A 22,727-nucleotide genomic window follows, 5' to 3' on the forward strand; every position below is an offset into this window, starting at 1 on the left:
AGACCTTACAGGGCCAAATCAGCTTACCTAGTGTTAAATATTCAGAGGATTGAGCTGACTTACCTCTTCTGACTTGAAAGCCTGTTTGGTGTGTGTGTATTTTAAAAACCTGCCAAGAAAAATAAATTGTCTGTCAGATATGGGGACTGATTTAGTTTTAGCAAAACCATTATTCTAAACACCAGATCTAATATAAATAAAAGCAACAAGGCAACTTGTAAATCCATATTCCAAAATTATTTTATTTCCAATTATGGAAAAAAGTTATATGAACTATAATGATTTTTGAGTATGACTATATTAAGGTTATGTAATAAAATGAAAATTATTCAATTTTAAGGAAAAGCAAAAGGCAAAATTGCATGTACAATATGAATATATTTTTATTAAATATGTTACAATACTAACTACATGGTTATAAAAGTTTTATGTCAGATATGATAAAGTGATCAATTCTGAGTAATTTCTTCCCCATTCTTATACTTTCCAAATTTTTACACACAAAAACAGCTTTTATAATGAAACATTTAAAAAGCAATGATGTAGTCACAAAAAATTCAAATAACCCTTCCTAAGTACAATTCAATTAATAATTGCAAAGAGATTACCCTTAAAATTCTCACCGAGCAACAGGAAGCACATTGGAACCTGTGTACATCATGATGAAGAAAAATACTCCACTCAAATAGAGACGAGGTAACTGTGGGTTATCCTGCATGATATGGTATAACAAAATAGCCACTTTCTCAACAAGGATAGGGTCAAAGGTCAGTAGTAGCTGAGAAAAGAAAATCTCTTTTTAGGTTTATGTATATTTCATATTCTGAAGTTACAGTTTCTTCTTTAAATTATAAAATAAAAATCTGTGGATTCAGTAAAAGCTAGTCTGTCTGCTCACAGTGTTCAATACAAAGATAGTAAAATATCAATTGAGAATTGACCAAAACTTATTCAGAAAAAAACCCAAATATGCCTGATGCTAGTTTCATGATGCATTAGGTAAAATTACTTTAGAGAATCTAAGTAGATTTCTCTGTTAATGACAAAAGAAAAACAACTGGGGTTGGCACTATGACACAGTGGGTTACACTGCTGCTTGCAATGGCTGGAAACCTGTAACAGACTGCCAGTTCAAGTGCTGGCTGCTGTGCCTCCAATCCAGCTCCCCACTAACATGCCTGGGAAAGCAGTGGATGACAGCCAAAGTATCTGAGCACCTGCCATCCACAGGGGAGACATGCATGGACTTCCTGGCTTGGCTTTGGCCTGGTACACCCTCATCCGCTATGGCCACTTTGGGAGTGACCCAGTGGATGGAAGATGTCTATTTCTCTTTCCTTCTCCCTCTCCCTGTTACTCTGCCTTTCAGAAAAATAAGTAAATAAATAAATCATTAAAAAGAAAAAGATCTAGGTATGTTTTGTGTTAATTTCCATTCAGTTGACATGAAGAATCTCCTGAAAGCTACATGGGGAAGGAGGGTAGAAAGAGGGGTTTTCAAGTTTCCTAAAGTTCTAATTATGAAAGATATAGTTTGTATTCCTTAAATAAAACGTATCTGGGGGGGGGGGGCATAGCAGGGCAGAGAACAGCTATCAGTGAGACTACACTAACAAGTAAATCTAGAACTGCAGGTCAAAGGGAAAGCGCATAAGTATCAGCTGCCAGGTAGTAATTCTACTACCAGAAAATACCAAAAGATGTGATTTCTAGATAAAAGCAGCAGAAATACTGGATGGAAAATCTGGACCACGGTAATGAATCTGAACTAATAAAATCATAAAAAATTGCTATGAATAAGTATCTGATAAATCAATTTATTAAATGTTATCCATGAAACAATTTACTACAAATACTTCCAAATATTTCCCAATTTGGGGTTAAAAGCCACCAATAAAAGCATAAACTCATATTATCAAAGGTCTAGACTCAGATGGAAGAATAGACAGCTATCACACATGTCTTTCAAGTAAATAATTTACATTTGTCTGTGTTTTTGGTTTCTGTTCAACAAAGTCCCTAGATTAAGAATTTCATACTATGTTTGCTACAAAGGAAAAACAGAAAATTGCACAAGGGTTTCCCCTACTGTTAATAGCAACTAAAATTAAAGACTTTTCACTAAGAGAATAAACAGTCCAAAAAACTAACCACACACAGTATTTTAAGTTGTTAGTGTACAAGGAATCTCACAATATCTTAGGCTATCTACATCTACAATATATTTCTTCTAAATCATTTTGTTTATTTAGAAAATATTAAAAAAAAAACCTGGTTAATTAGTACCCAACCCTCTCTGAAGCTTCATGTTACACTGAATACATCTCTTAAAAGTTTTTCAATTACCCTTTCCTAGTCTGAAGTTTAATACCACTTTAAATTATTCTTTTCCTTTCACTTTCATATGGCTTGGAAAAACATTTGGGAGCAGCTGATTTTCTGGACAAAATATTTTATCTAGATGCTGAGAGGGTCCAACATAGCAAACAGTCCCTCTGCACTGCCTCACATTTGCAGTCACATGGTCACATTTGCAGCAAATGGTGGTAGTAGCTTAGAAGAAACAGTAACTGCAGTGCTCTTTCATTTAAAAGCCTGAACAGAAATGTCCACAACACAAAAGCACACAGATTTTAAAATGCTGTATGCTTAAGTAAGTTAGGAAAACAAATGATACTGTATTATCATACTCAGAAGGTTTTTTCATTATTAGCAACTTACATAAGCACTTAAGTAGTGAGTGTAAAATATATAAACTGAGTAACTTTCCTTTCCCTGTCCACATAAATATATAAATGAAGGTATAATAAAGGTACAACTTCCTTATAAACATCACAGAGTTAAGCCATCTATAATTAATGCAAAAAAAAATTATATCTGACAACAAATCAACAGACAGGAGGAAAACATTTATATGAAATCTCAGTACAGGGCTTATTTGAGCTTAACGCTAATCTGGAGTTTAAATACCTTAATTCCTTGTAAAACAGACTGATGCAAAGAAAGAAAAACTATTTTGGTATAGCCTACATAATTCCAACTAGATGCTTTCAATCGGTTACTATGTATAAAAACATGTGACTAAGAGCAGTTAAAATCTGAGACATAAACTAGTGAGATAGCAGTGATCATCTGTTAAGACACATAAACCATCTCCACAAGGTGGCCCACTTCTATGCCTCCCAGTCACCTGACCAACATCAGCCTATACCACAAAGTACAGTATACCACCTTTTAATGCTAAATGGTGTGCCTTTAAGAATGGATAGTGGGACCGGCACAGTGGTGTAGTGGGTAAAGCCGCTGCCTGCAGTGCCAGCATCCCATATGGACACCGGATTGAGTCCTGGCTGCTCCACTTCCAATTCAGCTCTCTGCTATGGCCTGGTAAAGTATCAGAGAATGGCCCAAGTCCTTGGGCACCTGTACCCACATGGGAAACACAGAGGCGGCTCCTGGCTGCTGGCTTCAGATCAGCACAGCTCTGGCCGTTGTGGCCACCTGGGGAGTGAATCAGTGGATGGAAGACCTCTCTCTTTCGGTAACTCTTTCAAATAAATAAATCTTAAAAAAAAAAAAAAAAAAAAAAAAAAAATCCAGCTCTCTGCTATGGCCTGGGAAAGTAGTGGAGGATGGCCCAAGTCCTTGGGCCCCTGCACCCACATGGGAGACCTGGAAGGGGATCCTGGCTCCTGGCTTTGGATCGGCACAGCTCCGGCTGCTGCAGCCAACTTGGGAGTGAACCAGCAGATGGAAGACCTCTCTCTCTCTCTGCCTCTCCTTCTGTCTAACTCTGAATTTCAAATAAATAAATAAATCTTTAAAAAAGAATGGATAGTACTACAAAATGCTTTTAGAACAGATTTGCAATCCGCAGACTCCCTGTTTACAATTCTGGATATACGGACTTCCACAGGATATCCAAAACATCTACTAATTATGAGTGAAAAAAATATAATTCAGGGTTCAAGCTTTTAGGAAATGGAACAGACTAAAACCATAACTGGAATTCATAAAAAAATTATTAAGAGAATATGATTCTTGAAATACTGGCACTAGTTTGATAACATGATAGTAACTCACCTGAATAATATGGGGAAGGCAAGTGCTGTCTGACAGCAATCTTTTCACTCTGGGTAAAGGCCGAATGATGGCATTGTCCTGATCCCTAGAAAACATTTTCGAAGGTCAATACTTAATGTACTTATAAAAATTTGTATCTTTAGAGCATATGGCATTCTACTAGGCATGAAGCAGGTTACCTTACTTTTTTGTTAATGAAGACTAAGCTCTCATACAGCTGGGAACATGATTAGGTATTTTGGTTTAAATCTATATGGCTGTTTAATATGACTTCATTTCCTTCCAAAAGATTTCCTTGAAAAACAGTGCCCTAGAAGAGCCAAAGACTCTTATTTATTATTTAATTGATTAAACTTGGTGTTGTCCAACACACTGTTAGTGGAATTTCCCCCCAAAGGGCATAACAAACTATATCACATAAACCTTAATTTAACTCTGCTCAGTATTTTCCTAGTCTTAATTTCTGTCACTTCTAAATACTAAGTGTGTGGATTTTAGTTAGTTCTATTTTAAAGAGAACTGGAATCATGAAAACCTTTCATAAAATATGCGAGTTTCTAGTAGTTTCCACTACAAGATAACTTAATAACCAGAAAAAATGTTGTCTATGAAAATATATTATAAAAAATTGTAAAGTTCCACGCAAGGTCAGCAGAAAACAAATTCCCACCTTCACCAGTGGGGTGAGATGCGAACCCAGATTCACCTTCTGTCTATGGGTCGCTACTCTGACAGAATCAGTTAGCACTCCCCCCTCTCTGCAGGTTGCCTTATGCTTACTTCAGAACACTCAACCTGATTCACAAGAATGCTCTAACTGCTACTGTTGTTACAGTGCAGTTAGTAAGCCTCAATTTTGAAATATTACTTGAAATTGTTCCAGAGAATATTGCTTTTCAGCCACTTTATCAATATAATTTGCAAATTTTTTGTTTCAAAGAGTTCTGTTTCTAAAGCCAAAGCAGAACTTCCCCAAGATCAGAGACAGGACACCTTTGTTTTAAATCATCAGAATAATCCCATGTTACTGAGGAAGCATTCATACCAATGAGGAGATGAAGATATTTTAGAGTCCCCTGTTAGCCATGGGAATATTAAATTACATCTTACCTGCTTGGAAAATATCCACACATGGTGATCAACATGTTCAATATAAGGGTAGCAAGGTCACTCTCATTCAGCACAGCTTGCCCACTGGCTAACAGATACCACTTAAGCTGGGGTATTGCCTGAAGTGGTCGCCATCCATCCATGCCTTGAGCCCAGCATCTGGTTTTTGCATTTAACATTCCTTTGGTCCACAATTCTTGCATCTTAATGGATGGATGACATCATTATTACAAATAGGCAAATAAAAATTTTACCCATGTTTTTTATTTTATAGTAAATACATACTAAACTATGACACAAGCATGCAAGTTCATTATTAAAAAAACAAAAGTTTTGTTAACAGGCCTTCCAGAAAACAAATTTGGATAATACAGAGCATAAATAATATTCATAGAGTAAAAATGAAGGGTAGAGTGTAACATCACCAAATTAAATAAGAGCAGAAGGCTCTTCAAAGCTGTAAAAAAGCCGGCGCCATGGCTCCCTAGGCTGATTCTCTGCCTGCGGCACCGGTACTCTGGGTTCTAGTCCCGGTTCGGGCACTGGTTCTGTCCCTGTTGCTCCTCTTCCAGTCCAGCTCTCTGCTGTGGCGGAAGGCAGTGGAGAATGGCCCAAGTGCTTGGGCCCTGTACTGGCGTGGAAGACCAGGAGGAAGCACTTGGCTTCTGGCTTCAGATCGGCACAGCACGCCGGCTGTAGCAGCCAGTTGGGGGAGTGAACCAGGGGAAGGAAGACTTTTCTCTCTGTCTCTCTCTCTCACTGTCTAACTCTGCCTGTCAAAAAAAAAAAAGAAAAGAAAAAAAGAAAGAAAACCTATATTTTGGCCAAATTTTGACTGAGCCTGGGAGGCAAAGGATGGGGTCGGATGAAGCAGGGAGACAGGGTCAGGATTGTATATTTAAAGATGAAGATAGAAACTAAATAGGTAATTTACAAAAAAATTCAGACAACAAATTAAAGCTTACTTGATCATACCACATGGAAGTATTATAGTTTGACATAATAATTAATATAGCAATTGTTATTAAATAAAATGTTACAATCCTGAATGCTACCTCCATTAACAATAAATTGCTTTTTAAAGCTAGAAGACATGATCTGCTACATATGGGTGGTTCGTTAATAGTGCAAGTTGTCTAATCCCTAGTGCAGAAATGGAGTTGCAGGGCCCTCAGAGTTGATGCAAGTAATTAAAATCAGTTTTAAAATATTCTACATCTCTCTGTGAGGCCATAGAAAAAGTGCAGGCCTTTGCAAAAAGCTTCTCCAAGACACATACCTCATGAAAACCATATGGGCCACTCCGTTCTTTGTCTGCATTGCCAAAATACCATTCCTTTTCACTCTCTCTCTTCATATCTGGAGCAGCTTCAATTACATTGCTCTAAGTTTGAAGAAGATTTTAGTTATTTTCCATGGAGGAAGTTTACGAAAGAGGGTGTTATAAAACAAAGATATACAGCACTAATTTGGGAGCTTATATTCCTTTTGCCCCTTTAGGAATTCCTTAAGAGTTAAGGATTAGATGCCTAACCCAATAGTCAAAAGTTATTTTCTTTTAAATATGTATTTGAAGTAAATAGTATCCTAAATTCACTGAGCAATGTTAGCTAAATTAGAAGTCATTTATATTCCTTATGGTCATCAGTAAGTTCTCAGGACACTAAAATTTCAGTAGCAAAAAATATGCAAATGGTTACATAACTAAACATTTATCAATAACTTTGAACCACAATGCTAAGAACTATAAAAGTGTTTTGAGGAAGAATTAACGTACTACAACTTAAGAGTTTCAATAAGTATTTGAGATCAAACAGTTAAAATGTTATTAGGAAAGACTTTAGGATTTCAAACATGTTAATATGAATTAAGTCTGGCCCAAAGCTGCTTCCACACATAGTGAACTGTGACCCAACTTATGTGAATAGACTGTATCTTGCTTTTCTAACTAGTAGCCCAGTCTCAGGCAATCCTAGCAGCCAACCTTCAGTCAACCACAGCCAGCCTGACAAGTGTTCAAACCATATTCAGATAAGACAGATGCAAGCTGCCATCAATTATGCTGTTTCTATACTTCCCTTTTATTTTATGTTTATCACTTCCTTTTCTCTGGCTGTAAATATATAACTTGCTCATGTGTTGAGTTGCTGCATTCTAAAGAAAAGATTGTGGCCCTATTCTAGAATTTCAATTAAAGCCAATGAAGATCTGCAATATTATATTTTTTGTAATTTTTTCTTTTATACTATAGATAATTCTTTAAATTTTCCTATTAATGTTTGATGAGAAACCCAGGGTAGAATTTTTATATAGTGAGTATATTTTATTACAGCTTTTTTTTTGTGAGAGTCACAGACAAAGCAAGCTGCATCTGCTGGTTCACTCACCATATCATCAAATGCAGGTACTCTAATGTGGGATGCACACATCTTAACTGGCATCTGAATCACCAGAATATATGCCTGCCCCATAAACTCTTGACTCTTAGACTCACATGTAATGAATAGCAAAATGGTTATGAACGTAAACTACTGGTTCCAACTCTAGCTCTGATACTTCTGGGAGCACATAGGCAATGCATTTAAGTAGCCTCTCTGTTCCAGTTTCCTCATGAGGAAAACAAGAATAATGATAATAACCATCTCATAGGACTATTGGGGAATTTAAAGTTTTTAATATATGTACCAGAACAGGACATGGCACAGTGCAGTGGTAATTATGATTACTATCATTCATACCTGATAATAGAAAACGTCATGTTCTAAATAGTTAAATAGTACTGTTGGTTCCAATTCACATAAAATCTACCATGACAACTTTCCTTGCACCAGGACATCAAACAAAAACAAAGCTAACACCCCAAAATTCAAATGAGCTACATAGAAATCCTTTTTACAAACTGGGCATCACAAAAGTCATTCAGAAGACTTGTGGCTTTGTGCCCTTAGTGGTTCCATTAACACCCGCAGAGTTCTCAAAACAAAGCATATTTTCAGAGCCTGTCAACACTAGAAGTTCTAGTTATATGTTGGATGAATTCAGTTTATGTCCCAAAGGTCATATTACCTCAGAATAAACTTCGCTAGAGATATAGCTATTTTAAAAGACAAAAGAGATACAGCAGAAGTAAAGCTGGATCATTACTATCCATTTCAGATTATTCTTATGGTGCTTTCACTTTTTTTGTGTGAATTAAACTCCCATGGATTAGTACTATTCTAATTACTACAGAAATAATTTCTCGGGGCCGGTGCCATGGCTCACTTGGATAATCCTCTGCCTGTGGCGCCTGCATCCCATATGGGTGCCCAGTTCTAGTCCCGGCTGTTCCTCTTCTAGTCCTGCTCTCTGCTGTGGCCCGGGAGGGCAGTGGAGGATGACCCAAGTGCTTGGGCCCCTGCACCCATGTGGGAGACCAGGAGGAAGCACCTGGCTCCTGGCTTCGGATCAGTGCAGCAACAGCCGAGGCGGCCATTTGGGGAGTGAACCAACGGAAGGAAGACCTTTCTCTCTGTCTCTCTCTCTCACTGTCTGTAACTGTCAAGCAAGTTTTAAAAAAATAAAAAGAAAAAAAAAAAAAGAAATAATTTCTTGACCATAGAAAAATCCAGATTTCTAGGATTCTTTTCATCCTAAAACTGCAGTGAAAGAACATTAGTTTGTAAAATCCAGACAAGCATACATACTTGCAGTGGTACTGTAGCTCGGCTTACGTGGAGATGTGCAAGAGTTAGCAAGTCCACAAGGATTCTAATTCCATTTGAATCCATGAGATCCTTCACATTTTTCTGGAAAAAGAAATTTTTACAGAATCTGAAATCTTTTTTCCCTATATGTATTACTATCAAAAGATTCTCTAAGAGAATATTTGGACTCTCTTTGGAAATAATTGACTCAACAGGTATTACTTGGTGTGTTCAAGATTTCCTGTACAAGGAACATAAATTTATACAGATCAATAAGCAGGAATGAATTACAGATTACGGAAGAATTTTTATCAAGGGGCAGGCACTGTGGTGCAGAGGGAGCTATTAAGCTGTTTCTTGGGATGTTATACCCTCTATTAGAGTGCCAGGGAGTAAGTCCCACTTCTGCTTCTGACTCAGTTTCCTGATAATGCACACCCTGGAAAGCAGCCATTAATAGCTCAAGTATCTGAATCCCTGCCACACATATGGGAGACCTGGGAGACCTGGATGAGGTTCCAGGCTCCTGGTTTCAATCATGTCCATCTTTGGCTGTCATGGGCACTGGGGGAATCAATCAACAGTTAGTTTTTTCCTTGCCTTTCAAATAAATAAAAATAAGTAAACTTAAATTGATTTCTTATTTAAATGCATTTTTAATTCATTATTTAATTTACTTTGAAAGACAGAGGAAGGGAGGGAGGAAGGGAAAGAGAAAGAGAGAGAAACAGGGAGGAGGGGGAGAGGGAGAGGTGATAGTTACTTTTCTCATCCACTAGATCACTCCTCAAATGCCTGCAATAACTGGGGCTGGGAAAGACTGAAAGCAGGATTTAAGCTATCACCTGCTGCCTTCCAGGTGTGCATTAGCAGGAAGCTGGAATTGGGAGTGGAGCCAGAACCTGAACCCAGGCATCCACTAAAATGGAATGCAGGATTCACAAGCAGTATCCTAACTGTTAAGCCAATGCTCACTCCTACTTATATACATTCTGAGCAAAACAACAAAATAAAAGACACCAACCAATAACACGAATGAAAATAAAAATAAACTAAAGAATGCAATGATGAACTCTGTGCTTTCACAATTATTCTTCCAATGCCATTCTGTTAGTAAGGATTATTCTAAATATATAATATTCCAGTGTACAATTTATAAATACATATAAAGTTCTACGTGTATAATTTAAACTATAATTTCCTAAGATTCACAAATTATACTTTTAAAACTTTTTTTAAAGCATCTTTAGTAGTTACTAAAAGTGAGAATAAAAGTAGGCCAGTGGGTATTAGCATTAAAAAATTTTTTTTAAAGATTTATTTATTTGAAAGGCAAACAACAGAGAGATCTTTCATCTCCTGTTCAGTCCCTGGCTATAATGATAAGGTCTGGACCAGGACAAAGCTGGGAGCCAGAACCACCATCCTGGTCGCTTAACCCACTGTACCACAGGCTGGCCCTGAAAAATGTTAAGAAATTTCAACATCCTTCAAAAGCAAATTAATGTTACATATTATAATTCTGAATTCTTATTAGAAACCAGCAAAAAACTATTTAAAAATGTCTTAAAAAACAACATACAAAGAGTAAGTGGTTCTTGATTTTATTTTGGATTTATTTCCATCATCAAAATACATCTGGTAAGTTAAAAACCTTCCATTTCATTTTAAACACTCATTTTCCTTAAAATTTGCTCCTAAGCATTCATTCCTCAAGAGAAATCGATTAATGAAGTCATCCCTCATTATTCATTACAAATCTACTATTAGCATATTTAACACCTATAAGATTAAGGCAGAGGATACAGGGAAATTTAAAGCACACACAGTTTTTTTGATCTAAAAAGAAAAGAACCGGGGCCAGTGCTGTGGCTCAGTGGGCTAGGCCTCTGCCTGTGGCGCCAGAATCCCATATGGGCGCCAGTTCAATTCTTGGCTATTCCTCTTCCTATTCAGTTCTCTGCTATGGCTTGAGAAAGCAGTTGAAGATGGCCTGAGCACTTGGGGCCCTGGCTCCTGGCTTCAGATCGGCTCAGTTTCAGTCATGGCCATCTGGGGAGTGAACCAGCGGATGGAAGACCATTCTCTCTGTCTCTCCCTCTCTCTGTAACTCTATCTCTCAAATAAGTAAATAAAATCTTTAAAAAAAAAAAAAAAGAAAAAGAACCATCTCTAGATATTAACTCAAACTGACAGTTTATATTTACATACTCATTTGATTTGGAAATAGCATGTTTATACAAAAATACTGTACCTTATTAAGAATCAACTTGTTAAGGAAGAGGATCAACCTATCTCTTTCAAGTTTATCTGTGCACTATAGAAATAAATAAGAATTAAGTCAAAAGTAAATAGAAACACAACTTACTACCATCACTTCACAAAATCAACAGCCCACAAGAAATGTCATCTCGATTATCACAACTTCTCAATGTCTTATTCTAATTTATGTAATTTATCTAATATCCCTAGAAAGTTAGATAGTTTAAGCCTATTGCATATATTAACATATAGCTCTAAGAAGATACGTAAAAATTGAAACAAATGAAAGAACTGGTCCAAGTGTACCTTGAATTAAGTAAAAATTCTAAATAAATAATACCTCACACAAATTATATTACAATGAACACGACAAAGGAAAACATGTATCTGCTTACAATACAAATGGTATAGCACAAGTACTGTAGGTTCAATGGAATAATAGTGGATTAGAATTCAACAATACCATCTGGTTTAACAGCAAACAATAGGGATTTTTGTGCTAGTTGTATTATTAGCTACCTTTTGTGACCTTATTCAAAATTAATTTTTTAATCCACAAGGCATGAGTCACAAGCATAAAATAACACTTCAATGAGCTACAGAAAGTGCTAATTCAAAGTTCCTTTTTTTGGTTATTGCTTTAGTTCTAAAAAGTTTTGCTACCTTTCCACTTTTAAATTTAGTATGTTATAGCATCATTTTAGACTTTTCCACAATTGAAAACCAAAGGAACATAGAACTCTAGAAGCCACTATTTCATTTAAACACCTGTCCAGTTCACCCATAAAGATTGGCAAACAGGTTATTGTTATTGTTCAAAAGCAGCAACTTAAAAAATAAATTGACATGGAAAAATACAAACTCAATAGTCATTTTCCTATTCAACTTAGATTTTTAAGAGAATATAAATCACAGAAAAAATTCATGCAGTAAAGTTACAGTAATAATATGATCAAACAGAATTTAAATTTAGTTGTGAAACTTTAACATATAACCTATTGTCATTATCAAAGAACAGCTTCCTTAAGTCATAACCTTACCCTCTCTAGCATTCCAATGATATATCTTGTGTCTGTAAAAGGTCCTATTTCTTCATGACATCTGCCGTAAACAATAGCAAGGGCTTGCAAACACAAACACTTCATGTTTACTTTTGGAGTGAGTAGAAAGCGATGATAGAGCTCATTAAAAAATTCATACCTAAATTTAAAAAAAAGAGTTAACAATAGAAAAAACATGAAACAACAGTGAAAAGTAAATATAAAAGGATATGAAAAATAGCTCACGATTTCTTAATTGATCCACTTTCTTCATTTTCATCTTCCTCTAATAGTAATCTCAGGTAATAGTCTCCTATTTTGATTTCCTCTGCCAGGCACTCGTATTTAACCTTATTAATAAAAACAAATCACATTATTTTAGCTTAAAACAGACTTTTGGTAATTTCTTCATAATCATTTATTACTATTCTTTCTGCTCAGGGTTTATCATTTCATAAAATACCTGGTAATTTGTTATCTTTTTTAAAGATAAATTCATTTATTTGAAAGGCAGAGTTACAGAGAGGCAGAGGAAGAGAAAGGTCTTCCATCCACTGGTTCACTCCCCAAATGGCCACAATAGCTGGAGCTGAACCCATCAGAATCCAGAAGCCAAGAGGTTCTTCCAGGTCTCCCACATGGGCGCAGGGGCCCAAGCTCTTGGGGCATCTTCCACTGCTTTCCCAGGCCATCAGCAGAGAGCTGGATCGGAAGTGGAACAGCCGGGTTTTGAATCTGTGCAAGCCCACATGGGATGCCAGCACTGCAGGCAGCGACTTTACCTGCTACTCCACAGTGACAGCTTCTGATAATCTGTTATTATGTACCTGACTTACTCTTCCAATTATTTCAGCTAGGGAGCCGGTGTTGTAGCCTAGCAGGTTAGGCCATTCTATGACGCTGGCATCCCATAGGGACAATGGTTCAAGTCCCAGCTGTTTCATTTCCAATCCAGCTCCCTGCTAATATGTCTGGGAAAGCAGCGGAAGATGGCCCAAGTGCTTGAGCCCCAGCAGATGAAGCTCCTGGCTCCTGGCTTCAGCCTGGTACAGCCCCAGCCATTCTGGCCATTTGAGGAATGGACCAGTGGATGGAAGATCTCTCTCTTTCTGTCTCTCCCTCTCTCTGTAACTCTGCCTTTCAAATAAAATAATTTTTTAAAAAAAAGTTCAGCTGAAATTATACACCAATTTTATGAATGTGAAACTTGCTGATAAAAACTTAACTGCACTATTGTCAATGAAGGCTCAGGGGGAAGAGAAAGTTAATCTGCTTCATTCCCTTGTGGGTTTGCCATGACCAACCTCAGAGTAGCTGGTTCTGCAGCATATTTTGCCCTAAAGGATGCTTCAGGTATTTGCTCATCCCAGCTTTATACTCCTTGCCGAGGTGCTAAGACTTAAAACCAACACTTCATCTATAGTTTATATGTTGTACAGTACTCTGAATATCAAATTATGGTAGGCTAATAAATAGAGGTAAAACACACGTGCAAAGTTCCAGTATTTGGAGCAAAACCATGACCCTTGTACCCAGATTTCTTGTTTCAAGGAAACACTTCAGCAACTATGAAAAGGAATTCCCTAGTCTGACTATCAAATCCTTTTTCTAAAGCCTAAAATAACTGATTCATAAAAATATAATCAATGTAAAATCAAATATATATGTATAACTTTAATTTCACTTCCCTTCTATAAATTCTACATATTTAATTGATCCAATTTTATTAAGTGTATGCCTGTGTGTCATGCATTGTGTCAGGCAGCCTGTGTGTCATTCATTGTTCTAGGGACTGGAGATAATATAGTGAACTAACATAAAAATTTCAGCCCTCACTGGCAGAGCAGATGACAAGAGAAACGTATGATGGTTAGGTGATAGTGTGAATAAGTACAACAAAGCAGGAAAAAGGAATAGGGAGGGAGAATGAGCATACATTTAATGTGTCTAGATAGAGGGGGCTGCATTTTTAAATGGGGTAGCAAGGGTGCATTTTTAAATGGGGTAGCAAGGGAAGTCCCACTTAATTGATGATAACCAAGGAAAGATCTGAAGATGAGAAATCAAATTAGGAGGCTGTATGGGGAAAAGACTAACCTAGGCAAAGGAAATAGCAAGTAGAAAAACAATGAGGCAAGAACATGAATTTGGTGTTTTCAGGGAATCCAACGTGGCTAGAAGAGGGTCAGAGAGAGAGACAGCAGATGAGTAGAAGATGATGTTTAGGGTACGGAAATATACAGACTCTGCCTTCCACAATATTTCAAGAACTCAGACTTCCACCTTAAGTGAAACGGGAAGCCAAAGGAGTGCCAACGTTTTAGTGAAGGAATGATAACACTGTGCTCACATTCTAACAAGATAACCCCATTGCTATGCCGCTAATAGAGTATAGGCGGAAAGGGTAGAAGCAGTGATACTACAACAATACAAAAAGAGGCAAGAATGCTCAGATTCCAGATATACTTTGAAGGAGCACTTAACAGGATTTGCAGACAAACTGGATTTGGGGTATAAGAGAAAAAATGATTTCAAGGATTTTGACTAGAAAAGAATTATCTAGGATCAGAAAGACAGCAAGAGAAGTAGATTTAGGGGAAGAACAAGATCACAACTTTGGAGAAAAGGTCTAGATGCTTATTAGATATCCAATTATAGGATGCAAATGAAGTCTTCTTGGAAAGGAAGTCTAAGCAAGAGAAAAATCTGGAAGGCATCAGCAAATAAAAAAAACAAACCCATGAGATAAGATGAGAATATTAAGGCAATGAGGATAAATGAAAGGGGTCTAAGGACTGACACTTTGTGACTAGTCGAAACTTGGTGGCCAGGGAGGCAGGAAGAAATGAGTAAAAAAGATTGAACGCTGGACAACAGAGAAGCAGCAAGACATGCAGAAGAATACAGATTCCCAAAACCAAAGGAAAGAAAATTTCTCTCGAAGGGAATGAACACATAAATTAAACATGTTTTAGAAATGCAGCCTGGTTAAAGATAAAGCCTACAGAGTCATTGGCATGTTCAAATTTACAGCTGTTGTAATAGCTTAAATTATATACAATCATGCATCACATAATGGGGTAATGTTCTGAGAAATGTATCCCTAAGCAATTTTGTCATTGTGTGAACACGCACTTAACCAAACTAAGATGGCTATGATGTTAGTTTGTGATATAATCTTATGGGATCACTATCATCTAATTGGTCTATCACTGACAGAAACATTCTGCAACACAAGACTGTATGTATATATGATATGTGTATGTACCTATGACATATAAAAATATATACTTAGATCATATATACATATATTACATACAAAAATAAAAGATTTTTCTACCACATTTGTTGTTCTTGTTTCCTTTGTTCCTCACTTACATCAATATTTTAAAAGACTGACAAAATATGGCCACATTTAGAGTCAATTTACCTTAAAAAAATTAAATTTTATGGAACTAGGAAAGGTTGTTTCAATGGAGAAAGAATCTAAAGCTTCCAGAAATGAAAAGAACAGATTTGGAATGCCTAAGATCGAATTTACTAAAACTCCATTGAATCTCAGGTACAAAGGCAAGTTAAATAGTGAATTAATTTTTAATTTTTGTCTCAAGCAAAGATTAAATATTTTCAGTATTTTCTCTATACCATTAAGCGGTAATGACACAAGTTATAAAGGTAAAGACACAAGTTATAAATTTATGTAAGACTCATAAAAATATACTTAATGTAAGACTCAACATAAAAATTATTCTGGAAATAGTAATTGCATTTTAAGATTAATATATTATAAAAATTAAACTTTACCTCAAATTCATGGTGGTTCCAAGAGATCACATTAGCACTACCAAGCTCTCTATCAATATTAAATGTTCTCATTTCAGATTCCAAAGTATCTTTCAGTTCTTCTCGTGTCTTGAAATTCCAAATAAGGTTTGACCTAGCATGGTCTTGACCAAATCTAGATAGGATCAGAAAACAGTAGGAAACAATAAATATTCTTTTTAAAAAAAACCTACAAATATCCCTTACTACATCTTAAAATGAGAACAGAATTAACAAACTTTATCAAGAATAAAGATAGTAAAATCAGTGTAAATCAAGTATAGTAAAATGTTAATGGTAGAATCTTGGGGCTAAATATACAGATACTCACTGTAAAATTCTTTCATTTTTCTGTATGTTTGAAAGCTTTCATAATAAAATACTGGGAAAAATGAACCTAAACTATGAAACCAATCTGGGTGAATTACAAAAAAAAGAACTGATTTTTTTAATTTCTGTATTTCCTGCTAATACAATTTCCAGTTAGAAAATAATTCTATTGTCAGATATCAAATTTACTGTTGAATATAAGAATACCTGGACTTGTGAGTGTGAAGTACAAGAACCTTTACAGACTACCTAAGAAAGTATACTGCCAAACTGCCAAAGCTATCACTGAGCATTTTCAATATATCTTCCTGGTACTCCTGGAATAACTTAACTATTGTAACAAATGCAGGCAAAAGTCTGAACTGGGATATCTGCTTACTTTCAGTCTGCAATCCTCCTACAAAGTCATTTCAGAGTTCGAAGGAAGTTCTAGGGGGAACAACACAATTGAGGGATTCCTGAGGAAGAAACCCAAGGCATATACTTAAGGATATACTATATACACACTATATACTTTATAAGTAGTGGGGAAGTTCTCAAAGAATATACAAGGGTACTTCAAAAAGTCCATGGAAAATGACATTAAAAAGATAAGCATATTTTTATGCAAAAAATTAAAATCCATAGTTTTTTTGCTTTTATAATATGCATATCCGTGTACTTTTTAAAGACTTTTCTTTATTAGCCAAATAATAATCAATATGTCGGCTTCCAGACTGAGTATTGTGAGATATCTTAAAGAAACTTTGCAAACGCCCCAAATGTTTAATTTCCTGTATGGTAAGGCACAGGAGAAAAGGAATTGGAGATAGGGAGAGGAAGGAGATTATCGTACTTGAAAGACTGAAAACTGACTTAGATACTCACCACAAGTGTCCTTATGATTTCATCATTCACCCCTTTAGGACTATTTCCAAAAAGGCTTAATGAAAGTATGCAATTATTTCTAAGCTGTAATAACGTGTTTTGAAGTAGTAATCTCTAAGCCTTAATAAAATTCTTAGGGTAATTTTAGTTCCTCAGACTATCAGCATTCTATGAAAATCATTGATTTTATGGAAGTATCTCCAATCATATCAATCTTAAACAGTTAACAGCTCTTGAACTGTAGGCACAATTCCAGGGATGAGAAACTGTTATAAACTCCTCTAGAAGCAATACAAAATTTAATCTGCTGAAAAGAGGCCTAATGTTTACCTATAATAGAAGAGATCCCAATTTGCTTCTATTTTTATTCTTTGTCTTCTTTTACGAAGAACTACTGGTTTTTGATTTATATTCTGGAAAAGAAAAAAAACTTCATGTGATTGAGGCTACCAAATAGGCTCAGTCAGAACATCACGACTTTATGAGAATGATTTCTTTCTTAAAATTGTGAGAGAAACAAAATTAAGGAAACAAAATCTTTAAAATATTAACATGACATTAAATTATATCAGATAATTTGCCAGCATGTAGTTCTACAGTATAGCTCAAATATTTGCTATATATAGCCTAACATTATTGTTTCAACATCAAATTTTCTTAAAGTTCAGTGATGATGAATAAAATGTTCAACAATCAGGAACAAGTGATTTGTTTCAAACATTTACATGCATGCAGTTAATACAAAAATGGGAATATAATAAATGTAAAACATTACAGGTTATTAAACTGCTACCAAAGCCAACAGTAGCAAGTACAAATTGAAATAGCTACAGAATTAAGTAACTACAATCAGATACATGTGAAGTGAGCCTTTTATTAAAAAAGAGAACTCTTTAAAAAAAAAAAAAGAACAAAAATGACTCCTCATGCCAGGAAATTAACCATATTTCATATTTCACACATGTGGCAGACTTAAATTAACCATACTGTTTCTATCCTGAATTTAATTTTAAAAGGGAAAAAATTAAAAATTAAAAAGAAATACAAACCTAGATCTGCTATGCTGTATCTATTATTTAATCCCATGAAGATGTCACCAATATAAATTACCTTCACTCTAGGACAGCAAAGTCCTACCTGCTTCTCTAATTCCATGACCAAAATTTTAGGTAGTCTTAAACCATTTCAGAATTTAAATCAATCAATTGCTCCTGCTCAAGGAATAGGCATATATGTCAAGTTTGCTACTGGAAGAGATTTTAAGGAATCTCTGAAGTATGGAAATGGAATGCAGGTTGAGAATCTCTGCTCCAAGAGAAGCCTGTAGTTATTTCAGATATGAAAATGTTAGTCATCAATTTGATAGAATTGGAAATATAAAGTGGTATAAACATAAGGCCTGAAACTTCATTAAGGAAGTGTCAAATGAAATAAAGCAAGAAAATAATAGATGACAAGAAAAAATTAATGTTAATTGAGTAATAAATTTTAAAAGTCAATGCTATTTGAAATACAAAACTAACTGGTCGTATAAAAAAATGACTTCCACAGTTTTTAATTCTGTGTACCATCACATAAAATAATACAAGGTGGATGGAGTATACAGATATTCAATATTTAGTTATAATTAGAAAGCTTTCCTTACCACTTCTAATTAAGAATTCTGTTAAGGCCCCACCCCCTCAGGAAAGAAGACTGCCAATCTACAGTAATGAAAATGTGAATCCTATATAAAGAACAACTCCATAGACTGAATTAAAGCATTAGGTAAAGAGCCCTCCCTAATTAGCTAGATAAATCCCTAAAGTGAAAGCAACATAAATTTTTTAAAAGACGTTTTATATATTAACCAAAGGTTTTCAGAAATTCAACAAAGATTGAGCTAAAAATGGAACCAACTTCATAAACATTCTGATTATTTAAGAACTGCAGCTCATTTCAAGACAACCAGCTAATCCTAACAATGTTGTTGGTTTCCAGAATTTAACCAAAAAACAAGTCATTCTATAGTTTGGTGTTAGTGTTCCTATAAATAGAATAGTCACAGAGAGTATTCAGTTCCCTAGAGAAGTTAATATGAAAAATACTACCCAGGCAGAAATGATGATCAGCTGACACTACCAAGATACTTTCCTGACCAGCATTCTTATCGAGCATCATTATTTGCTCAAAACATTAGATAATAATACATGTAAATGATACCAACAAACCAGTACAACATTTCTGGTACTAAGAATCCATTTTTTCCCTTTGAATTGTTGTCTTTAAATGTTATCTATATTTCCAGAAAATATACTTATTGTTCAACCTTATGCTAGACAAATGTTACATATGAAATATGATGCCAAAACATATTTGAGTATGATAATTATAGTCAACAGCTTGAAACAATGATTATTTTAGAAACAGTTTTAGTTATAATGCCAGAAGCTTATTAATTCTTAGTAACTATTAAAATTATACGTAATAGGCTGGCGCCATGGCTCAATAGGCTAATCCTCCGCCTTGCGGCGCCGGCACACCAGGTTCTAGTCCCGGTCGGGGCACCGGATTCTATCCCGGATGCCCCTCTTCCAGGCCAGCTCTCTGCTGTGGCCAGGGAGTGCAGTGGAGGATGGGCCAAGTGCTTGGGCCCTGCACCCCATGGGAGACCAGGAGAAGCACCTGGCTCCTGCCATCGGGTCAGCGCGGTGCGCCGGCCGCGACGGCCATTGGAGGGTGAACCAACAGCAAAAAGGAAGACCTTTCTCTCTGTCTCTCTCTCTCTCACTGTCCACTCTGCTTGTCAAAAAAAAAAAAAAAAAAAATTATATGTAGTAAATTTTTCAACTGCTCAAATGCTACAGCAATATTATCATGACCAGATATGTATATAATACTTCTATTACTATCTTGCTTACACATCAAAGAAACTCTGCAAGTTAGAGAACATTGGTATTATTCCAATTTTAAGACAGAGGAAAGTAGAGTAATGAGAACCCATAATTTAAGTTAATTAGTGATGGAACCAGGCTCAGAAGCAGATTTAACCAATTCAAAGTTCAATGTTCTCTTGATTATCCCAGACAATCACCTAAAAGTCTATCTTACGATTCTTTATACTACATTTATCATTTACACAAATTGGCATTCATCTGTCTGTCAGTTCTAAAGAACTGAAGACTGATCCCAATTTCAGACATACACACAGACATTGATAGTCATTTTTGTTTGATATTCTGGTATTCCATAAAAAAACCCATTTGTTTTAGCAAGATTTAAAATTATTTTTGTTGAATAAAGAAACAGCTACCATAAACAAAAAGATGGCTAAGAAGTTAAAATAAAAGTATAGTCAACAAGGGGCCAGCGCTGTGGCACAGTGGGTTCAAGTCCTGGCCTGAAGCACTGGCATCCCACTGCTCTATGCTATGACCTGGGAAAGCGGATGGAAGACCTCTCTCTCTGTCTCTATCTCTCTAACTCTTTCAAAAAAATATTTCAAATAAATAATACATTTTTTATTTATTTATTATTTATTTGAAAGTCAAAGTGACACACAGAGAAGAGAAGCAGAGAGAGGGAGGTCTTCCATCCAATGGTTCACTCTCCAATTGGCCGCCAACGACCAGAGCTGCGCCAATCAGAAGCCAGGAGCCAGGAGCTTCTTCCTGGTCTCCCACGTGGGTGCAGGGGCCCAAGGACTTGGGCCATCTTCCACTGCTTTCCCAGGCCATAGCAGAGAGCTGGATAGGAAGTGGAGCAGCTGGGACTTGAACCAGCGCCATATGGGATGCCAGTGCCTAAGGCCAAGACGTTAGCCCACTGAGCCACAGCGCAGGCCCCAAATAAAAATAGATCTTAAAAAAAAAAAGTATAGTCAACAAGAACCGTGAGATCAAGTAAGCCTCTCAAGGCCACCTCACTCCATTCTTAACAACTGCATAATCCATCATGGAAAAGTGTTCATCACTGAATTACGTTCTATAGTACACACTACATGATGAAGAATGGGAAAAAAAACAGTTCTACATCTGACCTTGATTTGAGGAACTAATGTCATAAAATTTAAGTACACACAGTAGCTTTAATTTTAAAATGTGAGTCTTAATCCAAAACATTGATCTGACTAGCTCTGAATAGAAACACTGAACAAGATGAGTGTCTTTACTTCTACAGGTACAAAACAAAGTCCAGAGAAGGTAAAGAAAAAGATATATAGGAATAAAAAGTATGAAAACTGGGACATATGCAAGAGAAATTAAAAGTGGAATTCTATACTAAAATACCTAACTAAAACTCCTATTAATTCACAAAACTATAAATTAAGGAAATGTATATGAAATAGAAATCAGAATTAATTTGTAAGCCCAAATAGTCAGTAAGAAATTTCTAAATACCACTTCTGAGAACAGAATTTACCACAGCAGACCTAGAACCTGGAGGTACTGGAAGTCTGAAGGCAGGTCATATTGTTTACCTCTTTCTGAGCAATACCCATCCGATCCCTCCAGTGCATCAATACAAGGTCCACTTTGTCTTTGGCAAATTTTTCAACTTCTTTAGCAGCTTTTCCAGCTAGTCTTTGCCACTCTGGAACTTTATTAAATTTTCCATACTGATCCTATAAAATAACAATAAAGTCCATTACATAGCTGTTGGCAAGCTTATTTAGAAATTCTATATTAAACTGAGACACACTATTTTACATTCTACAATATTGGATGTTAGGGTTTGGTGTATATTTTTTCATGAAACTTATTTTTGTACTTAGGTTTCAAGATGATTCTTTTCGCGAGATGGCAAGATCCAAATGGGAGACAAGCACAGAAGGAGAGGAGGAATGAGGACAGAAAAAGAATGCACCTACTCAATTATTACAAGTGCAGAACATGAAAGATGTTTTATGTAATTTTCTCAGGGATACCTCAAGTCTAATAATAAACTCTAATAACTAATAAAATTTTGTAAGGAAAAAGTTCTAAGTAGTCTTCAGTGTTTGTTTCCTCATCAATTTATTAATTTCATATTATGTGTAAAATACTACTATACATTTGAAATTGCTTTAGGAATCCTGAATGCTTCAGCAAGTTGAGTTAGAGAAACAAAATATACAACCAAATTAGCACTATTCATAAAATTAGATCGTGATAAAATATATTAAAAATTAATGTATTAAACACTAAAAACAGGTGAATTAATGATATGTAAATTTTATCTCAAGAAAGTTATTAACAATAAAAAGAGTATTACTACTCAATGCGTGTATTCTTAGTTTATTTCTAAAATTATTAGTGTGTTTCAGAGAAGAGTCAAGTAGCAGCACTCTGAATCCTGAAAAAATTACATAGGACAACCATATTTACCATTGCTATTTTCACATTATCTCTAACATGCATTCGATCAGCATCCTTCTCAGGAACTTGATCTGAGCTGTCCAAATACGCCAGCAAGCCTGGTGGCTAAAAACAGCAAACAAAAACAAAACACAAAATCCATTTCAAACACAACTGCACAAAAAAAAAATTCAGCCTTAAAAACCAAAATA

General features: G+C 35.7%; 1 protein-coding gene across 9 annotated transcripts in view; it reads right to left on the minus strand.

Annotated features, from left to right (window-relative positions):
• Nucleotides 1–22,727, minus strand: part of DNAJC13 (DnaJ heat shock protein family (Hsp40) member C13) — a 135,997-nt gene that overhangs the window by 59,160 nt on the left and 54,110 nt on the right. For 8 of the 9 annotated variants that reach the window (XR_016233295.1, XM_008249241.5, XM_089332250.1 and 5 more), the window contains 13 exons: nt 22,546–22,641; nt 21,660–21,803; nt 17,531–17,613; nt 15,986–16,139; nt 12,428–12,531; nt 12,182–12,341; nt 11,134–11,196; nt 8,880–8,981; nt 6,473–6,577; nt 5,194–5,396; nt 4,084–4,168; nt 624–778; nt 64–109 (listed from right to left, as the gene is read on the minus strand). Coding sequence is in view for 8 of the 9 variants with exons in the window: in XM_008249241.5 (XP_008247463.4) it covers nt 64–109; nt 624–778; nt 4,084–4,168; nt 5,194–5,396; nt 6,473–6,577; nt 8,880–8,981; nt 11,134–11,196; nt 12,182–12,341; nt 12,428–12,531; nt 15,986–16,139; nt 17,531–17,613; nt 21,660–21,803; nt 22,546–22,641 (1,500 nt within the window). In the remaining variant the exon portion in view is untranslated. Of the gene's footprint in view, nt 1–63; nt 110–623; nt 779–4,083; nt 4,169–4,267; nt 4,394–5,193; nt 5,397–6,472; nt 6,578–8,879; nt 8,982–11,133; nt 11,197–12,181; nt 12,342–12,427; nt 12,532–15,985; nt 16,140–17,530; nt 17,614–21,659; nt 21,804–22,545; nt 22,642–22,727 lie in introns of those variants that run through there. The other variant, XM_089332252.1, reaches the window with a different exon arrangement.

The sequence above is a fragment of the Oryctolagus cuniculus genome, chromosome 4 (assembly GCF_051225735.1).
Source record: "Oryctolagus cuniculus isolate XC-2025 breed Fujian yellow rabbit chromosome 4, ASM5122573v1, whole genome shotgun sequence".
Classification (NCBI taxonomy): Eukaryota; Metazoa; Chordata; class Mammalia; order Lagomorpha; family Leporidae; genus Oryctolagus; species Oryctolagus cuniculus.